This window comes from Seriola dumerili, unplaced genomic scaffold, assembly GCF_002260705.1.
Source record: "Seriola dumerili isolate Sdu_G_001 unplaced genomic scaffold, Sdu_1.0 BDQW01000040.1, whole genome shotgun sequence".
Taxonomy (NCBI): Eukaryota; Metazoa; Chordata; class Actinopteri; order Carangiformes; family Carangidae; genus Seriola; species Seriola dumerili.
The window spans coordinates 2,002,932-2,026,601 of record NW_019174295.1 but is presented as its reverse complement, the minus strand read 5'-3'; the positions used below and the strand labels follow the sequence as shown (position 1 = coordinate 2,026,601).

At 41.8% G+C, this 23,670-nt stretch overlaps 1 protein-coding gene across 1 annotated transcript; it reads right to left on the bottom strand.

Moving 5' to 3' along the window:
* LOC111217123 (metabotropic glutamate receptor 5-like) lies at positions 1-21,790 on the bottom strand. The gene is made up of 18 exons (XM_022738851.1): positions 21,695-21,790; positions 21,022-21,333; positions 20,803-20,936; positions 19,262-19,523; positions 18,741-18,855; positions 15,234-15,483; positions 9,261-9,496; positions 9,009-9,130; positions 8,805-8,929; positions 8,510-8,678; positions 7,149-7,275; positions 6,333-6,450; positions 5,611-5,797; positions 4,851-5,009; positions 4,608-4,733; positions 4,263-4,445; positions 3,980-4,149; positions 1-2,869 (listed from the first exon to the last, which is right to left on the bottom strand). Exons 2-18 carry the CDS (start codon positions 21,247-21,249, stop codon positions 1,942-1,944), a joined length of 3,639 nt encoding a protein of 1,212 aa, XP_022594572.1. The 5' UTR covers positions 21,250-21,333; positions 21,695-21,790; the 3' UTR covers positions 1-1,941.
* Positions 21,791-23,670: the final 1,880 nt, after the last annotated feature.

Below are 23,670 nucleotides of genomic sequence, written 5' to 3'. Positions count from 1 at the left end.
CTGAAAGGCAGGTGAAAATATAAGACGTCTCCTGTAGATTATATCAGTGACTTATTGGCATCAAGCATTGTATGCACCTGCAAAATTTCTATTAGCACAAACCTGCATGCAAATATGGCAACTGTCATGATGATTTTTTTACACTTAAAACCAGTAAAAAATTAATTACTGCGCATTTCAAAAAACATGAAAACATTCCTGCCTGTGTAAACTTACAGACTCCAAAATAATCTGTTAAACAATCACAAGCTATCTCCCTCATGACCATCATCAGTTACATCATAGTTAGAAGTTGAAAAAATGCAAGCTTGTGAATCTATGCTATCATTCATCTACATCATCAGAGAAGCCAAAATGCAGATCCAAAAAAAGAATTAAAAAATGAATATTCATTGAATATGTTCAAGCATAAGAAATAACATAGTCAAAATGTCATAAAATATTATAGAAAAATAAAATCCCCCCTGTGCCTGAAGTGTTTGAGAGATTAGAATGTAAATGAGCTCAGGGCAGGATTCTCAATGTGAGCCCATTTACAGAAACACAATGTCATTTACTGCAGGGAGACATTGGCACATATGTAGGTAAAAAGTCAGACTGGAAACGAGCTGTTTTGCAATAGATGTCTGAAAAAGTCTGGCAGACATCCAGTCCACCTCTGTCCTCCCTAAAACAAATCTTAAAAACACATCAATAATCACTAATAGTATCATTACCTTGCTACTGTATCTATTCATCTTAACTGTTCGACATGTGCAATATTAAAAAGTACAAACTCAAAGAGTGCAAACAAATCTTGACAACATGCAAACTAAAAGAAAACATTGTGAGAGCCAGCAGATGACAGCGCTCAGAGAGTATTTTGGTTGAGACACATCCTGATGTGGAAGATCATTTTGGTCCCCTTCATGTGCTGACAGGTTTTCTTACATTCAGTCACACCTAGAGAAGAGAATTTAAAGAAGTAGTCCAAGTAGTCCTTAAGCTCTTTGTGGGGTGAGACACCTGATGACATTGTGTCCATTGAGACAAATGTCTTACATTCCCTTGAGATGTATAAGAGCTCCTGTCCTCTCGGTAAATGTTTTCTGTCCAAGAAAAGGGAAACCTCCACGAATTGAAAAAAACATGTCTCCCTGATTTGCATAATGCAGCATCTTTACACTTTTGTCCTTTAGCGCCGGGATACAAATAATACCTATGTCCTCCAGCATGGACAACAAATTGGAGGTTAGGTAAAAATGTGTCATGTTTGACCTTTCAGGTGAGTCTCAGAATATCAAAGGATAGGGCAATCTATCAGTAACAAAAACCATCACATGTACAGGAATGCAACAGCAATAATATAAGCAATAAAAACAACTCACCTTTTCTGTGTTTATGATAATAGATGATGCAAAATATACAACTGAAATACAACTATTTTGTGTCCTAAGACCTGAACTTACCTAAAAAATCAAATGTCATTCCAAGATTCAATATATGAGCCGTTTTCAGCCACTGAACATAAGTATTTGGTAAATTTCCTCCACTTTTGATTGATAACTATTTGATAATGAATCAATATTTTCTTTGGAATTTGAAAAGTTTAAAACTGAGTTAGCAACCTGTGTCAGTATAGCATTGAAACATAAAAAAAAGTCTGTAAAATGCCCATGTGTGTTTGAGTTTGTCAAGTTTCTTACTCGCTTAGAGACAAGAGATGAATCACTGACACTGCTCAGTCTTGCCAGTGATACTTTTCTTACATTGGAGGCATGTGTGGGTGCATTCAATCCAATCTGAAAATGAAGATACATTTTAAAAAAAAACTGCTTAAACATTCAGAATATCCATGTGTAGAAAGGCATCCAAGTTTGGTCCAGTTTGAAACTTTTGTCTCTTGGAGTTTAAAATTCTCCAATTAGAGGATAAACAAGGGGGGGTGCAGAGAGAGCAGGTTTAGAGAGAAGAGGAGCTCTGGCTGTAGTGTCTCAGCAGCAGCTGGTCATATTCAGCCTCAGAGGCCGGGGACAGCGAGGGGGGCGAGCTGCCGTTGGAGCTCAGCGATGAGTCTCTGAAAGGGGAGGGGGGCGTCAGAGCCACCAGCTCCTCCATATCCTTGGCTCGTCTGCTACTCACGCAAGTCCCGGCCAGGTGCTCGTAAATCTTACCCGCTGGTCGATTCTCGCAGAAATTGGAAACAGCCGCCACCTCAGCGTACGTGGTGACAGTGGAGGGGGCCTGTCTGTTCCTGGATGTGAGGAACTGGGGAGGGCAAGGTGGGGCGGCATCCGCAGCTGCAGGCAAAGCGGTGGTGGAGTTGGGGCTGACGGTGGCTCCCCCCGGCAGCATCATGGTGTTGAGCTCACTGATGTTGGCGGTGAAGCGGTTCACCACGCAGCTGATTTGGTCCATGATGGTGGTGCCCTGAGTTTGCCCCCCAATCATCCCTGTGCCGATGTCACCCACGCCTACAGGTATGACGCTGATGTCCCCGCCATCCACCATACCGACACCTTGGCCGTTGTCCCCGCCTCTTCTTCTGACCCCAGCAGCGTGCTCAGGTACAAAGGTGGCTAAAGCTTGCAGCTCCTCTCCATCCTCTCCTCCCTGGACACCCCTCACCTTGGCTGCATGCTGGCTGATGGTGGTTAGAGGAGATTCAGGAGGCGAGCAGGTGAAGGGCTGAGACACCTGAGGCTCTTCGTAGTGCTCTTTGACAGCAGTGTCCGCAGGTATATCTCCTCCTTTAGAGAAGGGTTTGATGATGGCTGTCTGGTTTGCCTCCACTGTGTCTTTCTTCTTGACATGGAATGACATCCTTTTCCACAGGTTCGGTCTGTAGCCGCGCTCGTTCTGCGCCCAAGTCATTGATTTCCCATTGGAACTGTGAAACAGAGAAGCACAGAATAATTAGCTTTCAGCTGACTTAGCAATTTTGCTTTAAATTTGATAATACATGTGAAAGATCCACGAGATGTATGTACTGTGCGCATAATGGCAGATATTAGTATAACACTGAGAAAAGAAGCTCATCCATCTACCCTGAGGTCCATGTTCTATTTCTTATTGTAAGTATTTCTACCATCCCCCATTCTATCTGCTACCCTGTGTGTAATTTTACATCTTCCTCCATTTTCCTTTATCTTCCCTAGAAAGAGAAATCCTTAAAGGCAGCGGGTCTCCTGTGGGAGTACTTAACCCAAATGAGGTAACCTTTTCTCAGTTCAGGGAGCAGTTTTTTCTCAGCTTCACATCCGGCCTGTTGGATCCAGCAGAGCTTTCATTTTTTTATACGTTGACTCATGGGCAGAAACAGCTAAACTAATGTATATGGCTGCGTTAGACCACCAGTCTGCCACGTCCCTTCCTCTCTGCAGCTTAGAGTCCTAGAAATATAGTCCTTAGGGGAGTGTGCGGTCTCTACCGTAAAAACATGTGCTGTATTTTTCCTGATTACATGATCTTTGCAGGTATTTCTATAGCATAATTATTATCCTTATCTGGCAGCAATCAGCAAAAATGGAGGCCAAAATGGACTCATTAGAGGAGGCTTGTGTTGTTGAAAATGCCAAAGAAATATGCCACATACATAGTGTAAAATAAACATAATCTAAATAGATCCATTCTGAAGGAGTCCATGCATAATATAAGGTCTTAGGTTTTGACTGTCTCAAAACACTCTGCTGTCACATTTTCACAGTTATCCTGGGAAAACAAGAACTTTAACATCTTTAAGCTGATATTGTGGTACCTTTAATATTTTCCCTTATTTTCAATGCTTTTAGAGATCAGGAGAAAACAAAATAAAGACTTCAAAATGTAGTTGAATGTTTTTTATTTTCCCTAAGGACATAACCTGAGTTTAGATTTTTCATATACACTTAACCAGAACTAACTCAGTGTTTCAGAGCCTTTATCCAACTGGCACATGTGTTTTCAATAAAGAGGAGTTCATTTGTTCATAGCTTAATACCTACTTTGGTCCCCTATATACCTGATGTCGTCCTGTGCAGAGCCGCGGCGTCGAAACAAGTTGGCCATGCTGCTGGAGGGCTTGCCAGTCTTGGCAGCTTTCTTGGCATCACCTACATGCATGCGCACCACTGTGGATGTTGTGAAAGCACTTCGGACATTTTTCTCCGGCTTGGCGAGCATGATGTACACCTGTCGATGAAAATGAGCGACAAATATCTATTAGTGTAAAGATGTAGGGAAGCAAAAAACGACGCTAACATTCAAACTCTGCTTGTGTAGGAGTGTGTGTTTCCATTTCGTACCTTTGGGACAAACATGCAGCAGAGAGCCACTGTGGCACTGAGGCTGACACTGAAGCACATGGTTATGATCTTGTAGTTGGAGCCAAAGTAAATAGGGACAAAGGCCAGCCAGATGATGCAGGTGGTGTACATGGTGAAGGCAATATACTTGGCCTCATTAAAATTAGCTGGCACGTTACGAGTCTGTCGGAGAAAGGGAGGAATATGATTTTTAAGCGGTGGAAGTTGAGGTAGAAAGAACAGAATTGAAAAGAAGAAGAAAAGTAAAGTCAGAAAAATATACCCTTATTGTGAAAGTATAATGGGACAGCCTGTGCATCATTAACTAATGTTATGCTGAAGTACCTTGAAGGCGTAGAAGGTGCAGCTGAGGATAAGCAGGCCATTGTAGCCCAGCGGCGCCACCACCCCCAGAGTGGTCAGGTTACAGATCAAGTGTACCTCACGGATACTTGGGTAGTCATAGATCACCTAAGAGGAGACAAAGGGAGAGGTCATTCCACTTAAGTGTAAATTAAAATCCCCCACACTGGAAGATACACACACACACACACACACACACACACACACACACACACAGACACATACCTGTGGTGGCTCTATGATAAGAAGTGCCACAATAATCCCCAGCTGCAGCAGTATGAGTAGGAAGGCGATGACCAATTGTGCGCAGGCGGACATAAAGCGAGGTTTCTTGGTGCAGATCTTCTTCTTGCTGCCTGCCAGGATCCGCGCTATACGGTTGGTCTGGATCAAAAATAGATGGAAGTGGTTATGCAGGCGTCACTTACATCGACTGTGGATAACACCGCTCGCACTGATTCATAACAATAATCCCCTTTTTTTGGTTCCCAGATCTTAAACATCAACCTCAGCCCACACACACAGATCCTCAACTTCTCCCATACCTCCCCTTACACTTGGCCATCAGCCAATCTCTGGCGGTAGCTCTTTTACTCCTGCTCTTATCCTCAGATGCCCTTCTGTTTATGCTGAAAACACAGGACTGTGATAGTGGACAAGTTGTCCATCAAAGGTGAAATTAGACAGGTAAATATACCCTTGCTATGTCAAAGGGTCATCATCTTCAGCAGCTACCGTCAGTGAACATTTTGCAGCTTTGTTCTGCTCAATTTCTGAACCTTCTATTCAAGTGGAAGAGACGGGGTAAAGATGACTTTTCACTTTGAGGAATAGTCGCACCTCAGTGGCATTTTAGAGTTTAATAGAAATGAAGCTGATGATCGAACCACATGGCGTTGACTCAAGAGTTTCACAGGAAGTGAAGCTTGAACATTAAGCTATTTGTTCCTCTGCCTGCTGGCAACAAAAGCAGAAAAGAAAATACCTTGGTGACCAAAGCGGAGTAGCTCATGGCCGGGGACAGGCCGATTCCCAGCCGCTGGAGGTAGCAGTAGATTATGTGGGGCTTGGCGATAAGGCTGAAGGTGCACAGGTAGCCCAGACATATTCCGGCCAGGATGATGTAGCAGAGCTCACGACTGGATGACTTGACCACAGGTGTGTCCCAAAATCTACAGACAAATTCAATTATATCAACGGCTGCAGATTCACACAACTGCTAAGAGTATCCTACAACTGTAACAAACCAGTTTTGATTTACTTTATAGCAATTTTCCTAGTAGGCTACCAATGGGATTAGTTACTTATTTTTTTACATTAATGTTGGATTATTTACTCCAAACTAAACTATGGTTATTTTGACCCAGTGTTAAATACAACAAGCTCAAGTTTTGCCTTAAAACTGTCACAAATTTCCAGTTAGTTGTAAAAAACAAAGCTGCAAAGGATATAAACAGTGTGTTATTAAGACAAATGTTGAAGTTAAAAGAGAGTATTTCAGTATAGTATAACAGTTTGCAACCGTACCATATTTTATTTTTGAGTAAATAACCAACATGTATATAAAAAACTAACATTAACACTAGGTCAGAACAGCCCCTGGTCTTGGGTGGTTTACTACCAGTGGATACTGAGTAAAGTGGTTTATTGACCCAGTGCTTTTTAGTTTGTATGTGCATGGCTGGTAAAGCTGGAGGCTATAATTACTTGATAAAGACAGAAGTAACAAAAAGTGTAGCCATGAGGCCCAGGCAGGAGAAGACCACTGCAGCGATGGGCTCTGGATCCCCCCAACGCACGTACTGCACCGGGATTGGCTCACAACCTCGGGGACACAGAGAGGCGACAGGGAGTGAGCAAAAACAACACATGGGAAAAGTTCAAGCAACATTTTGATTTCTCTGTGAGACTGATTCACACTATTCACTGTGAATGTAATTGTAATTATGTGTAAAACCTTCAGTCTATGATAGAGTGGGGTCATGAGAGATTAGGTAAATGTGTTGTGAAACAATTAAGGGATCTGTAAGGAAGATAAGAGGAAGAAGAGGGAGATCAGAGAGCGATAGAATAGAATGATAACAGGATAAACACACTGCCTCCCTGCTCTGGAGGATACAGATCAAAAACAGGCTTCATGTGTTTTTCAAAAGCACAGAGCAACTGAAATATTGTGGGAAATAATAAGTATGTACAAAAGGGCAGGATTTCAAATAGTTTTGACAGACTTTGGTGTTAAGAAATCTAAGCTTCAGCCAAATCCTGTATTCTGGCAGGGATCTAAAGTCTGTGTGTGTGTGTGTGTGTGTGTGTGTGTGTATGTGTGGGTATGTGTGGTACATGAGTATTTGTGGTGATTTCTGCGCAGTAGAGAGTGTCTTAGTTCGGGGTGTTTGTGGTCTGTGTGGTAGGTAAGATGTAAAGGGGATTGGTGGCTGCACTCTCAGTGTGTGACCCAGATTCAGGGCCTGTTTGGAAATCACGCATTTGCAAGTAAGAGAGACATAAACAAAGTGTGTTTACCAGTGAGGTCATCTGTGGGCCAGGAGCCCAGGATACAGGCTCGACAAGTGTACTCATCAAACACAAACTCATTCTCCTTGCAGGGAGTGCAGGTCCAACAGCAGCTCACCTCTCCTTTACGGATCACCTGGAGACACACACACACACACACACACACACACACACACACACCAGAGTATGAAAGGGCGGAAAGGTCTCAAAGCTCCAATGGCACTTTCCTGTAGCTAATCTTCCACTCTGACTGCCCTGTAAGCAAGGAAATGAGTATTTCTTCGTCAGGGGATCAGAAGAAGAAGAAGGATGTATGGAATCTCAATGAGCCTCACTACTTTGCCTTAGCAGCCCTTCAGGGTAGAAGTGGTGTTTATGGTGGAAAATGAACTCAGGAAAGTGGAGGCATGGTGGGACAGTGGTTGGTTACTTCACATAGAGAAAATTCAATGTTCAAATCTCATCTGATATTTATATCAGTATATAACCTAGCTATGATCAGTTCCACCTCCTCCTAATACTGTTTACAAATGAATGAGTCAGTAATAATTATTCGGTGATATAATAGATAACAATATAACCCTGGCAGAACCAGATGACATGAGTACAGTACGGACTCTTTTCTGCTCTGATTGAGAGGAGAGGGAACAGAGTGGGGGCAGAAAGAGCCGGGCGAGTGGGCGGGGGTGTAAGGCCTGGAGGTAAAGTGCGGGCATGCAGAGATCCTCAAAACCTCATGCGCGAGTCTTGAATTCTCCTCAAGTCGCCACTTTACAGGGAGTCAGTGTGGAGTGCGTGGGGGGGGGGGGTTAATGTTAGAGACTTTTGGGATGATAATGAGGGGGCAGATTGCGTTATTCTCCATGATTTGGAGAGGCTGAGGGGAGTCAGAGAAGCCCAGATGGGAGATGATTAAAGCCTGAACAAAGAGGTTTGCAGAGTCCCCGGTGGGGTACTCAAGGATCCGATTGGAACGATTTTGTAGATTACAATCCTGTGGGATCAATTTAAGGCTGTTGTGTGGGTCTTGCTTGGCAGTTTTCTTCAGCAGAACTATGATATATTCTCTGGTGCATGAAACCACGTATTTTGGAGGGAGATCATGACGGAAACAGCTGCCAACATTAGCGAAAACTGAATTTCTGAATTGGATTTCTGTGATATACAACGTGATATGATGTAGTCTTCGAATTTAAATCATTTATAGCTGTTGTTGCGAGCAAATAAAAAGGCAGATAGAGTTGCCACATTTGTTGTTATTTAAATGATTAAAAAACTGTTAAGATTTTAAGAAATTAAATATAGCTTGTTGATTTCAAAGCACATCTATCTCAACAACTTTAAATTTTGTTCACTGGAGTGGTTCGCACCTTGATCTGTGCCTTCTGGCAGGGCTCAGAGCAGACTGACTGGATGATGTCACTGTTGTTACTCCAGATTTCCTCATCGTTCATCTTCAGGCCACCCTGATCCCAGCTTCCCACATGGATGTAAGCGTACTCATCCTCGCCTATGTGCTTGAAGTTCATGATTTCATACCTGAGGCACACATGAAACAGCATATGCACACATTAAATATTTCTGTCTGCTTCTTGATTTCGCCCCCCCCCCCCCCCTTCACCGCCCCCCCCCCCCCCCCCCCCTTCTCCCCCACCATAATATTACCTGCCAGGCGAGTCTCCATTCTGGTCAAAGTGGATGGTCTCCCCAGATACGCCGGTAAAGTTGGTTCTCATCAGGAAGTCCAGCAGCTTGCGGCCGTCAATGGGCCGCATGGTCTCGCACAAACCCTGGGGAGGAGCAAACACAGTTGATGCCGTCACGACTGATGTGAAAACACACAAACGTGAGCACTGTTCACTATCATACCTTATATCCTGGGCAGAGGGATTGCTGCATGGCATGCAGGCCGTAAGCCATGGAATAGATGGCATTTATGACAAAGCCCATCTTGGTGTCTTGGGCGTACTGATGACGCAGAGACTCTCTCCCTGTGGAGAACAGAGACCTGCTCATGAGGAGAAACCCAATCACTCTGATCCCTGTTTCTCTAAATTCACAGCGATACACAGACTAGATTATAAGGAGACGTGTGGAGCAGGATCTCTGTGTTGTACTTACAGGTGCAGGTGCGGTTGTACATGGCGCTCTCCTGCGGGTGTCCCCTCAACCTGCACTGGAAGCGGTGCTGCCAGAACTCGGGGAACCAGGGGTTCCTCGGGTTGGCGTCGGGCTTCAGGTTCAGGTAGTAATCGTCGAACCAGGTCACATACGCAGACTTCAGCTTTATAGTGATTCCACCAGCTGCCTCCCTCTCGTAGCCATCAGTCACATCGTACCTGTCCGCCCAGCCGTCACTGCGCAGGAGGAGGAGAAAGGTAGAACCAGACAAAGGTACGGCAGGTTGTTAGTTAGAGTAAGGATTGATGCCAAAAAGAGAAAGTCTATGTATTGTACACACATTTTTCTGAAGAAAAACTCTCTAAATCTTGTGAAGACACAATTCAGCATAATCAGTACATTGTATTATACATACAATTTAAACATTTGGAAACTGTTGCTCAATATTGCAACCCACACAAGGATTTGAGGTCTGATTTCAGCTCTGTCACCTCAGCTTGATTTGTGGAAAATTGTCTGTTATGTGTAAGGAACAGCTGGTAAACCTGACACAATGCTGGAAAAACAAATGATAAACAGCCACAACTTACACTGACAATTATCCTACAATAGAGACAAGCTACAGATGGCTATCAGAGCAGGGGCGTCCTTCTCTATCTTCAAGAACCTCTTGAAAACTCATCTCTTCTGAGAGCAGCTGTAACACGCTATCATGCCCAACTAGCACTTACTGTGCACTTTCGGTGCACTTCTTCACCTGATACTTATTGAATAGATGTAATACTAAGTGCTTAGACCAAGGTCTCCAACTGCACTGAAGCTTGTAAGTGGCCTCACTTGTAAGTCACTTTGGATAAAAGTGTCTGCCAAATGAGTAAATGTGAATGTAAACAAAGGCAAGTGAACCTAGAAATTTAGCATCACATCAGAGGTGATGGGTGGAAACAAGACAAAGGAACAGCTTCCACTTCCTCAAAAAAACTGCATTTATACACTGGGATTCTCCGCTCAGCCTTGAACTTGGTTCACCCTTACACCCAATCAAGGCGGGGCTGACATCTTGAAAAAGCCCAGCTCAGCAGTCCAGGGAGCAAATGTTACAGTAACACCCAACATAAGCTCAAATGAAAAAACAATTTAAGGCAAAAATATTTCAGAAATACACAAGTACGACAGATTACTGTAATGGCTTTATAAAGACAAATAACACTCCATGATGGCATTGGGTTTTTTAATGTGTCCAGCTGTAAAAAGCTGCAGTTGGTGCTTGTGAGTATCTCTGACACCACTGTTGCACAGATTGAAGGTGGCAGGTGGTGTCTTATAAAGTGAACCTAATGTTTGCTCTGCAGAGTTACAGAAGAAAGAAAAAATTATCATGATGACTCAGATGCAGCAACACCAGACTCACTGGGTGATAAAAAAAAAAAAAAGTATTTGCTCACATATCCAAGTTGAAGAATTCTGAAAAATTTTAATTATGTTCATGTGCAAAGATAACTTGTATTAAACCTCTCAGGGATGTACGATTGTGTCTTTTTTTTCTCCAGCATGTTGTTTTGTGTTGTATGCTTTGTTTTGTAGGTTTCACTTCCACAGTCGCATAACTTTGTTAGTAAAGTTTGTGTCTGGCTGCTGATTAATTAGATCTCTGTAGGCTCACTATCTGCGAAGTCCACTGAGACACTCTTGTAATGAAGAGCATATTGATTTGCTTGACTTTACCAACAGGAGCAAATATCTAATTGCAGATAGAAGCCCTGCTTTGCAGGAATCATGCTGTATGTGTGAACCAATCTGTTAATGTATTTTTAATTCTGACAAAGTTAGGTTTGCAACTTAGAAATGTTATATAAGTGATTCATTATCGTTTTCATTCCGCAGGAAGGCAACACCTTCTGATTATAGTAACAAAAAAAAACACCTGATGCTGCTCAATAAACTGCAGACAAACACCACCAGACTGCTGCGTCTGCAGACACATCTGATCTGCTATTTATTTCAAAAACACTGTGGGCTCGGACTCAAAGAGCCATCTCATCAGTGAACTGTTTAAAAAAGCTTTCTACTCCATCTATTAATATCTCCCCCTCTTGTCTACAATCATCAAAGACAGAAGGTTGATCACACCTCCACACATGTGCATACATGTAAACACACAAGCCTCACTGACACAAAGAAACAAGCTCCTCTCTTTCTAACCGACGGAGAGAGAAAAAAAGCAAAAGAAGTCATTTTTGAAAACTTCGCTAACCAAGCTGGAGTTACACAACAGTAGTGTGGGTGGATTTTTTTTTATGATGCCTGGTTCTCTGGGTGAGGTAGGAGATCATTTCATAACACATCCTTAGAGAAGCGAGCACAGAAATGGTACACTGGCATAAAAAAGGCAGGAATGGATATGAAAAGCATGGAGGGCTTTGACTCTGGATAGTTTGAATCACTCTTGAACGAGAGCTCTGAAACCCACACATCGACCTGTGAGGGCAATATGCTGTATGCAGCGTGTTGCTGCACCACCTACAAGCCTGAAGACACACACACACACACGCACGCACACATACATTGTGCTCTTATTTCACCTCATCTGGCAATAAACTGGTCAACTTTCCAGCCAGATCTTTTCTGAGTGGACACTTTACAACCCTGTAGTGGGACCAACTTCAGGCTGGAAACTAAAATGAAACTGAACAAGACAAGAGAAAAAAGAAAAAAGTGAAAGAGCCATCTGAACAGAACAGAGGAAAAAACACTCCCATGACCTGTGTTTCCAGCTCAGTCAGGTGCTCACAAATGGCAGTATTTACAGGTTGGAAGCCAGTAGGGGATCATGTTGCTTTTTCTAGCACTCCGAGTAGCCTGTTGGAGCGCTTGTGTGAAGGCACTGCCACACTGTACCTCACCTCTGATAAACTGTCTGTATCCTCCCAAGGCCGATAAGGAGAGATAGCAGTGACAAGGATTGTGGCAGAGCAGGCAAAGGTAAGTAAGGACGCAAAGTCAGACCAAACTACCTGCAACAGATTTTCAGGATCGGTGGAAATTATTTGGATTTGGATTATTGGATAGGATGGATATGAGTAAAGGATAACACACTTCTACTACAGTCCTGGTGTCTGACTTTTCCTCTGTTATATAGACCTACTGACTCAAATTCTTAGAAAACTTCCAATTAGTAGCAGCAGTAATTAGTAGTAGGCTATTTGAACTGACTCAAAACAAAGCAAAGATGTGATAAATGGATTTAACTTTGATTAAAACCGTTTCTACTTTGAGATGAAAGACTTGAATAACGATGTGTGAAGAGAGCTTTTGAATTTGTTTTATTCCAGTGCAGGAGATTTGCGCTAAATGTGTGAAAGACTGAGAGTTTCCAGCAACACTAGCAGCTCTCTGAGGCCGCAAAGGCATTGTGGTGGTTTGAGCTACATGCTAACATGTTCACAATGACAATGCTAGCATATGATGTTCAGCAAGTATATTGCTTACAACATTCACCACTTTAGTTTTACATGTTAGCATGCAAACATTTGCCAATTAGCACTAAATGCAAAGCTGAAGTGGTGGGAATGTCAGTTTGCAGGTATTATGGACATAAATTTGAAGTGTTCAGTGCAAATCTTTAACAACAAAGAAAAGAAAAGTCAGCAAAGTCAGGATTCATCCAATGAATGTGCATTATTGCAAAGCAATTCATCCAATGGTTATTGAGAATTTAGTCTGACCAAAGTGGTCGACCATGTGACACAGAGTGACAGCACCATCCTCAGACCCATGCCACTTGTGTGTCCAAAAACAGAGAGAGGAATTGTATTTGTGATTTTTTGCCCCACATAAAATAAGTAAGCCCATTCCCATATATATATATTATACAACAATCTTCATTTCTCCATCAATTTCTATATAAACAGGCTGGAGACAGACAGCGGTTTGGATACAACCGTTCAAAATAGGTTTAAGCAGTGCTGGTAAATGAAAAAAAAAAAATACATCATCTGCTCTCTCATCTGGTCTCTCTCTTTCTATAAATGGATCCTAAGAATGCACTGCACACACACACACACACACACACACACACACACACAAACCTGGTGACAAATCCTCCAGGCTGACATGAACAGGATTAACTAACTAGAATAACAAGAACGGCGATGAAGCCAATGAAGTGCGGTCAAAAACTTGATGTTAAAGAAGGACATAACACACACACACACACACACACACGGGCGTGCGCTAGGCGTATGTTCACGTATGGTTGCATGAATGTATATGCATTAAAATGAGTCATGAATGTGCCACCTCCTCAACAATGCATCTCAAATCTAATTAGCCTACCCTCAAAACAGAACAGCAAGGAGATCTTAACAAAAATTAACTATCTTTTTTAATAATGAGCTGACAACACCACACCTGTCTGGCCGCTCTGTGTGGTAATATGCATTAAAGAGCTTTTTTTTTTCTTTTTCTTTTTTTTTTTTTTGCAATATGTAGTTCAAGGTTATTTTATGTTTCCTGCTGTCAGGTTTGAGCGACAGCCTACATATGTGGCTCCTAATGAGGAAAGGCATTTATAGAACACCAGGGACGAGAGTGAGCCAGAGAGCTAAACCTTAAAATAAAACGTTATTCTCGGAGAGAGTGAAACCTCCTGCTACATCAACCCCCTCTTTCCCGCTTATTTTTTTTTTCCCTCATGTTTTTAATTGCATACGTTATCTCCTGCACCTTGTGCCCAGCTGTTAAGATTTTCTGTGCCTATATTAACCTCAGTGACCTAATCCATAATATGCAGAATTTGAAGAGGTGATACATCCCTGAGAGAAAATTCAGCTAATGTCATTGGTTTAATTTGTGATTTCGGATGGAGCGGGATGCTGCATAGTTAATCATTCTGGAGGGCCATCACTGCTTTATCTAATAACTTGTCTCTTTATTTTGGTGACCTTTGCTCACTCTATATGGCTGCCAGCTATACTTAATTTTCCTGAGTTGTTTGCTGCTGTGACCATGACAATAACAATATGATACCATTTAATAGGGCTGAACAATTAATCGAAATATTATCGAAATTGCAATATGGCAATGTAATAAGTGCAAAATCCCAGGAGCTGCAATTTTTTTTTTTTTTTTTTCAAAAAGATCAATAGTGTCACAATTTACCATAAACGAAGCATACGGAGCTCCAGAGATGCCCTGGCCTACAATTCATATTCTCCAGACGTAAAGGAACAAGCCCCAACAAAAATCATATTATCATCATTTTTATATTTTTTCGGTGAAAATGAAAATGCAAAATGACTATTCCAATTGTAATCGCAATAACTGCCATAATAATCCCAATTTGATTTTTTTTTTTGCATGTCATTCAAGCCTACTACTTAATATTGATTTAGGATTCATTAATTGTATTTCTCTATATGGAGCCTCAGATTTTAGGGAGTTGTCATTTTTTGGGGGGCTTGCAGACGACCCCTTGTTGCTTCAATAAAACATCGGCATGAATAAACATTGTTAGGGAATGGAAAATACAAACAACGTCAGCTGACTTAGCTTTTTTCAATAATAGCAACAAGTGTATTGAAACAGACCGGACATAAAAATAGTATCAAGTAAATCTAATTTAGAAGATAAATACCTGGATGAATCTGGATCTTGATAGTCTCATAAAAGTTTACGGCATAGTGTCATTGTCATGTATATACAAAAAAAGGTAATTAAAAAAATACCTTGAATTTCTTAGACCACCATGAAGTTGATGGATGTGATGAAGATGATAATAAGGATGATGATGAGAGGATGATCATGATGTTGTTGGATATCTGAAGAAAGTCTGGATTGAAAATGAATGCACAACACTAAGGAACATGAAGCACAAATGTTTCAATCAGTTCCTTTAGCCTCTATGGTAAAAGCAAAAAATCCCAGTGGTAAGAAATGCACTCATTATTCCACACACCACAATCCACCACTCACCTTCCAAGCAGCAGAAACTCTCCCACCAGGCGTTGTCGCCTCATGGCCATCAGTATGCCTCGCACCGTCATGCCCTCGCAGAAGCAGGCCACAACCCTGGCTTTGGGCAGGTGGCCACGTAGTTTCTGCAGTAGCTTATCAAAGCTCTGTTCACCTGCGTTGCTGTAGATCTTGTCGGAGTGGGCGATGCAGAGTCCCTCCTTTGCTGCCATGTCTTTAAATGCCTCCATGCCGCTCTCTCCATAATTACCTGTAAATGGGACCACACAAACGGAATGTTGTTTATATGCACACAATACTGTACACACAAAGCCTAATTAAAGCTAACAAAGTGAGCAGAGTAGACTGTGACAAAAAACTTTAACTCATTCTTTAACTAGATGTTTTGCAGTTACTTTTTTTATGTATTTATTTGCATTAAATAACCGGCCACTTTGTTCACATTGTAATGTTGTGCAAACATTTGTTTCTAACGTTTTGCTCCTCACACTTTCACTCTGGTTGCAAATGCTCGTGCATCATCTTGTGATATGAACACAGAGAACACACGCACAGGGTGTAGACAGTCAAATCCACTGGTGTAATGCAGCACAACACTTGAGAATCTGGTAATTCAGTCCCTGTTATGGGAACTGTCAGGGGTGAGACTTCTCTGTTTTTGCTGGAAATGAGGTCACCCAGTTTCTGTTGCTTTGCAAGTATGATCTCACTCTGAGCATGGCACTGTTTGAGGCATCCTTTTCATTAATACGTGTGAGTTTGACTCCCATATGTGGCATGTCAGTGATAATCTAATCTAGTCTAATCTTTTATTTGTTAAACTCCCACTTTAACCTCCATTCAACTCCCTGATGATGATGATTTCGGTCTTCACTGTAATCACTTTATGTTATTCTTTAAAGGTCCCATATTGTATAAAGTGAGATGTCCATGTCTTTTTTGACTATAAAGCAGGTTTAGGTCCTATATTAATTCTGTGAAGGTATCAAAGCCTCAGTCCACAGAGAGGGACACACAGGGCTGTATTCAGAAACTGAGCCTTAAAACAAGCTGTCAGGACTTCTGTAACTTTGTGATGTCACAACAAAGCAGTCACCGCCCTAAGCTGTGCCCCCAGCACAGCTCAACTGGACCCACCATCCAGCCTTGCAGGATTTGGTTTCTCTGAATAATTACCTGAAATCTGCTATATATTTTTTATTCGATCACTCAGAAAACAATCAGCCAATCAGAAGAGAGGTTCAGAGCCTCTCTTCAGATTAGTTGACCCATCTATTGCTGCTAGAGCTCCAGAGAGAAGCCCGGGAGAGGAGATGTAAAACTAGATTGAAAACGTTTTTGGTGCTTAAAATCGCAAATATATCATAATAAATATTAATAAAACACAAGCAAAGCGTAAAAAATGAGAATCTAAATCTCAAATAGGGTTTTTTACATTTTGTGTGGCCAATTTTTGTAAATAAGAATTAGTTTGTTGCAAAATGCAATGGAAAGTAGGTTGAGCCGTACTGTTTCATATGCACAACTATAACCTCTGAAGCTACAGTGGATATCGAATTCCTGCATCTCTTGTCTTGAGATGTCTTTAAAGAATTATACCACTCGCATATCATGTACTGGCTCATAACCCTTGTCATTAATTTATGCAAATATCATGCAGATGAACAAGCAAGGTGCACCTGAATTTGACAGTTAGGGTGTTATAATTGTGCTTTCGGACTTCCAAGGATGTGCGGTATATTAATAACCATTCAAAGAGATTCTAAACCCAAAAAACAAAAACAGAGTCTGGCAGAAAATCTTCAGCACATTAAATGCTGGGTAATTTTGCACCGTATGTATATTTCCTTGTTCACTTGTCTCCTTGCTAGTTAGTGAACTCGTACGTGACTGTCTTGGTAATGTCAGATTCAATAAGTGAAGTGTGTGTGTAATAACATACACAGAATGATACATAATTTTGACAACATCCCACTGTCTACTGTGCCTGAAAAACACAAGCGATATAGTCTGGAGCATAACTGTTAAAAACTTATGTCTTATTTTTATAATAAGAGATACATGAGGTTTTATCCTGCAAAACAACATTTGGCACAAAAAAGTCCCTTTGTTTTAAATCCTCCTCTACAACAGTTTGGTATTTTTATGGAATAAACTGGAATAATCCAGTAAGGATTTAGCACTTATTCTTATCAAGAGGGATTTATTTCATAAACAGAATGGCCTTGAGCCACTAAGAGGGTAAAACAGAAGCTGCAAAATGATGGGGACAGTATGGAGTTTTCATTTAGGCTGATATTGAGAATTATGCCAGTAGCATGTGTTTTTGTTACTGAATAGGTGGGATTAGTGATTCAGGGGCTGGGTCTGTTGAAGTGGTGATAACCCCTGTGTGTTGATATTGCCTAGGTGTTCAAAGCAAGGGGACAGGAGTTGCTTTGAGGCAAGAGATCAGCCTTATATCTGCACTATAAAATATGGAACAACTACTTGTGGTAAGAACAAAAAAAGAAAATGTAAAATAAAGCAATTGTACTGTTGTATTGCAGCCATCCATCACACAGCCCACAACAACAATAAAGGTGCTACTTTATCTCCCTCTATTTACGACTACGGCTGATTTGAATTCAACTTCAGGAGCTTTGGTCACACATAGATAGGGCAATAAAAAATAAATAAAATAATGTAATAAAATGCAAATCTGATTATGAGCAACTGCTGTGAGAATGTGATCTGTGGCTGAAGCGTCACTCAAATCAGTGGACCGTGAGCCACGAGAGTTCAAAGCCGATGGCAGATGTTCCCTGGGAAGCTTTGCCAGTGATGAGCAGGATTACAGAGAATATATAAGCAGAGCTAATTTCATATAAATTTCATATTCATGACATAGATATAATGGCCTCCATTGTAAAATCAGACTAAAATCAGAGCCATTATACGGGAGTTACGTAACGCATGTGGCATTTACTTCTTGCTTTAATGTGTGTGTGTGTGTGTGTGTGTGTGTGTGTGTGTGTGTGTGTGTGTGTGTGTGTGTGTGTGTGTGTGTGTGTGTGTGTGTGTGTGTGTGTGTGTATCTGTATAAAGGCATGCTAAAAATGATGATTCGGCTGAGCTTTGGTTGATTGCATGTCAGAATGTCGATGAGTAATATAGCATAATGCCTCTCTTCTCCCCTTTTGGACAGAAAACTCAAAAACTTCCAAAACTAAGAACTGAAACTAAGAAGTGAGTCAGGCACAGACACAATAGCGCGGGTACATGTGTTTCTCCATTTCTGACCCATGGAAAAAACAATGATTACTGTTGCACTCTATTGTAACAGATGAAAATAGTGAGTTCAGATGCGACTGATTAACTGGCAACTCAGTATAAATGTCATTAATGTTGCTTAATCGATGTGTAAATAAGGATGAGAGACAGAGGGATAAAAGGTAAATGTCAGATTGCAAGTGACACTCACACACACACACACACACACACACACACACACACACACAGTCTTACCCTCTGTGTGTATTGCAGACACGTAGCTCCAGCTGTATCTCTTGACGATGTCCACCATGGCTCTGGCCTGTTGCATATCTGATGGCACTACCCTCATGAAATATTTATACAAGCTCTGTTGGAAGGAATTTACATGTTCACACGTCTGGCAGTTTACTTGGCATGTTTTCATTTGACAGCCTGACTGCCAGTCACACATGCATTCATAACAGTCCCTACTTTAAACCCCATTGCTTGTACCACTCACTGTACATCAACTTCCATCTGATTTTAGGGGAGGATTAAGGGACATATATTTTATGAAGATTTTCCTTTGAGAGTAGTTATCCATCGCAATGAAAACCATGTCTGATTTTATTGTCGTCATAGCAAATAATACAATTAAAAGTCAGGTTGCTCTGGAAGTTGATTTTCATCAAAAGCAGTAACTGTCTGGATTTTTTTGCACAGGATATATATTTGCTACCATGTAATTGTATGTGAAAGTTTAAAGTTTGAAATTGTCTCAGACTTTGTCGTACCTTGTCACTGAGATCCATGCTAGTGGCTGAGTAGGCAATCTGTGGGATGTTGAAGAGCTGGAGGAGATTTTGCACCTGGATGGCCACGGAGCTTGATCCCGGTCCGATCAGACCCACGATGGGCTTCTTCCCCTGAACCAGCAAGCTCCCCGCCTCTGCAGTACACTTGCCCTGGCTCTCCTCCTCTTCGCTGGACACTAGAGTGTCCCGAATGAACTCAATGCTCTGCTCGAGTGCCACCGCGGAGTGCCAGCATGAGTCCCTGGTGCAGAAAGATAGAGTTTACATCGTTGTTTTGGCAAGCAGGATGGGAACAAGAGGTGAGGATAGCTTAGAGTAGCCAGTTGGATCCTTTTTTAAGCGCACAGTCTGTGCCTCATGGACCACTTGACAAAGACAATTGTTAGAACAGTGAGAAGTTTGCAATCCAAAGTTCAGCCAAAGCTAATATGAAGTTTCATCAGGCTGAGTCAGTCACAGTATGCTGGAAAGTTCTAAAGTCTTTTTAGTAGAAAACTCCCTCGGAGAGATACTTCCTGGTTCGCCTGTAGATTTGTTGACAAGGCACAACACCAACAATATCAACCTCATATTAGCTTCAGCTGAACTTATGTACAAACCAGAGCAGTGCATTTCTTAAAGTGTAGTTGTGCTTGGCGGGGGTCACTTCACAGCCTCCACAGAGAGGAAAAGTTTGATTTTTTTTTTTTTTTTGTCAGTGCCTGATATTCTGATTTACTGCAGGTTATTGTACCTTCCTCTCTGGTTTACATAACTGTCTGCACTCTTAAGTTACCTGTCTTCTCTTAATGCTCAGGCCACTGCCCATCTGCCTAGAACCATCCCTCTTCAGTTACACTCTCCCTGGAAGTTTGCCTGCTGCCTCAAGTCTCCAGTCTGTCTCCCCTGCTGCCTAATAACACCTCCCCCAGACCCTCCACTCATTTAAAGGGACTCATGCCATCTGTCTTTGTCTTACTGGGAATGTTGGACCCAAATTAGGAAACTTTAACATAGAGAAATTTGACTTTGCTTACTTAAATGTTGTCTGATTTAAGAAACAATCTACATGTGCCAACAATCAAAGCTGTTTTTTCTACTTTTTAGAGACCGGTAAAATCCTTCATCCTCCTTGAATGATTGGACATTGAAAAAAAGTGCAGTGCAATTTGTATAACAAGCCTTTCCAAAGTGCATCAGTTTTTTACATTGCATTTAATTGGTGATGATTGTCCTGTAATTGGCTCGTTCTGCTAAATTCAGGCAGTTGTTCTGGTTGTTTGTGAGGCTGGTAGTTTGGTTGATTTGATTCCATCCTATCTGAAGATTGTACACATGGTATATCAAAGGAGTAATGTTCGATGCCAAACCTCAGGGTATCATATCATCAAACTATAATGAGCCGTAATTGGTTGCAAGTTAGCTCTTCTTTTCTATCAAAATTCTTCTTTGTGTCAATAACGCCTACCCATAATACAACAGTAAAGATATAAAACAATTCATTGCTTTATAAAAACAAACTTTTGTGATTGGTTTCTGACCTGATCTCGCAGCCCAAGGTGATGTTCGGGAGGAGCGTGGGGTCTGCATTAATTCGATCCAGAGTGTGCATCATGGCCTCTACTCTCTGGATCCCATACTGCTCACGCACCGCACCACACTTCCGCTCGTGGACCTGAGCGAAGTGTAACACAACTGGATTACTAACATTTATCACATATGCACACATGGAGAAAATGAGCACACACACGCGAACGTACCTTGTCTGCAGGTGGTTGGTGGTGGACAGAGAACAGAGCTCCTATAATGATGTCACCAGGTATATGTGCCAATACCCTTCTCTCATTGTTCTGGGCGTTGACCCCAACCCGCTCTTTCAGGCCCAGCCAGCTCAGATCAGCTCCCATTAACACACTCACTGCCCAAAACGTCACATATAACCCCAGTCGATTTCCCATCCCTGTGTTCCTCCTTACACCTCCTGCCATCCTCCGTCCTCTTAGAGCTGAGGTCCTGATGAATGCGTTGTCTTTGGTATGGTGCTGGTAGTGCCGGGGGTAAGGGTTAGATTCCTGATGGAAAGGATAGCGACAGGAGGTAAATGAGATCAGTGTATGTTTGTTTAACAAACAATGCACTAAGAAATCTCTCTCAGTCAAGTCAGCTTATGTATTTAAGGTGCAATATTTTGAAAAAAGGAAAGTAGAATTTGTTATCAAATCTCCCTAAAAAATGAAGCTGCTGTCCATGGTGCTGAAATGATGTTGGCAGCGCATCATGCAACTAAGGCAAAACTGACATCTTAGGCTGGTGGTCCAATCAAGTGCTAACAAACTATATAAACCTCACTTATCTCCTCTGTAGTCACGAATTAAACCATTACTGTGCGGCTCCACTTATCCCCCCCCAAACTGACAGACAACTTCAGCCTACCTCTTCTCTGCCAGCTGCCTTGCAGATGCCATTCCTTCAGAGAGCGTTTCCATCACAGAGGAGCAACAAGAGAAGCGCTGCAGGTTTCTGCTCAAAGCTCAGCCTGGTGCCTGGCTACAGCACACTGCAAATAGCAGCAGATAATATAGCCCGTTATTGGAACATGTTTGACTTACTGACGCACACGGCGGCCCCCCCTCCCTCCTTCTCTGCCTCCTCCTCCTCCTCCTACTCCAAAACAGTGGAAAGCATGGAGCCTCAACAGTGACTAAATGGGTTCAGCTGCGGAGAACTCAGACGCACGAGCCACACAGGCGCACGTTTAACATAAGAAAAGAAGGAAGTAAACAAATATTTATTTCAGAGAATGAGGAATGAAACGTGAGAATTAATATCATCAAAGAAGAATCAAGCTAATTTAAGCAACAATAGTTGTGCTCAATGCGGGAAGTCATCGCTTATCTGTGGGCGATCAGCCACCAGTCAGCTGCGAATGTGAGCTCCTCTTCCTCTTGCACTTCAACTTCAAATCTTTGACTCTTTCGCCCTTTTGTGTGGTAACCGACAAGGAATGATCGATCAATTATTAATCAGATATGTTTAATTGGAAAGTTACAGCGTTTCAACTGCCCACCCATGATGTCTGTGAAACTTGCTAATTCCCATAATTACATTTAACATCTAATTTCATTGTGTCTATGGAACTTCTGTCACTTTCACAAACAGTCATGTATAAGCCCATGTTTTTGAACCCTCCTGTGCTCCAGGTCGTTTTGACCCAAGTCTAAAATCTAAAAATATACTTTATATCTACTCAGTTCGGTGCTTCATGGCTTTTCATTATATTTGTCATGACCATGTGTTTTCAAAGAGACATAGCTGAGGCCCATCTGAGCTGGATGGAAAATAACAGCGCTTACAATAGAAAAGAGACAGAATTATCCTTACATGCACTTCCACTGCAACTCTCTTCTCCCCTGCCTTAGGCCAGACTGACTCCAAACATAATTAAAGGTCAGTTTTGTATACATACAGTGTGTATAACAAGTGTAGCTCTCTCCTACTTCAATGTATTTCTCGATTTAAACACTAGAAACATTCAGCAATACTGTGAAAACCAGCGACTCTTTGTTGAAAGTTGCAGAGGAGAGGATGTGATCCCACAAATAGGTAAATCATAAACAGGCGAGACAGAAATCAGGTTCACATTTTCACTTGTGTGAATGTAAACTGCTAAGGTCATAAATATACATTAATATGTAAATTGTAACATGCTGCTTTGTGATTATTGGCTTAATCTGCAGTGGGAAACTAGGAAAGAAAGCAGGAGAGTCGGAACATTATAAAGCACACGATCAACGTGTAGTTTCAGCACGATGACAGCAGTGAGGCACATCAGTGGTTCAGTTCAGGTGGTCAAGTGCAACATCCTGCTTTAACTTAGAGAGGCTGCAACTCTAAAGGAGCAAGAGCAAACACTGTTGGGTGCAGTAAGTAAGAGGAGGCAAGAGGTAACATGGAAGTCACAGTGATTCATTTAGATTTTAGTAGTTTCATCAGAGATTTGTTCACATTCCACACAGCTGAACCAAGTGGTTTCTGGTGTAACAGGGTTTCAGCAGGCTCACAACAAAATAGCATTTAAAGTCACAGATGTGGACGTTTTGTGGGGTAAGATGTGTGATGCATCTTCAGCCAAAGAAAAACTTCCTCAAGTTTCATGTCATTACTGACAAATAAAAGAATTTCTTAGTTCAACATTTGTTAGTTACCTGGAGAGAGCCAACACAGAGAGAAAGAAAGTAGCCCTGGTGACTTGCTATTTATAGAGCCAGAAAGACATTGGAAATAGTCACATGGCGCCCTCTGGTGGAGACTCATCTGATGTCATGAACTCAATTGCAAACCATAGACTGTTGCTAACATGGACTGGTCAAAACTGAAGTCAAGGCTCTTCACACAGTCAGCTAAACAGA

Bases quoted from the DNA above. Each gene is read 5' to 3' on its own strand.
- LOC111217123 (XM_022738851.1), bottom strand. From the start codon at position 21,249: ATGGCAGGAGGTGTAAGGAGGAACACAGGGATGGGAAATCGACTGGGG. The intron at 9,131-9,260 runs GTAAGTACAACA...TGTTCTCCACAG, and splicing joins GTACAACCGCACCTGCACCT to GGAGAGAGTCTCTGCGTCAT. The intron at 4,734-4,850 runs GTATGTGTCTGT...GTCTCCTCTTAG, and splicing joins TTATCATAGAGCCACCACAG to GTGATCTATGACTACCCAAG.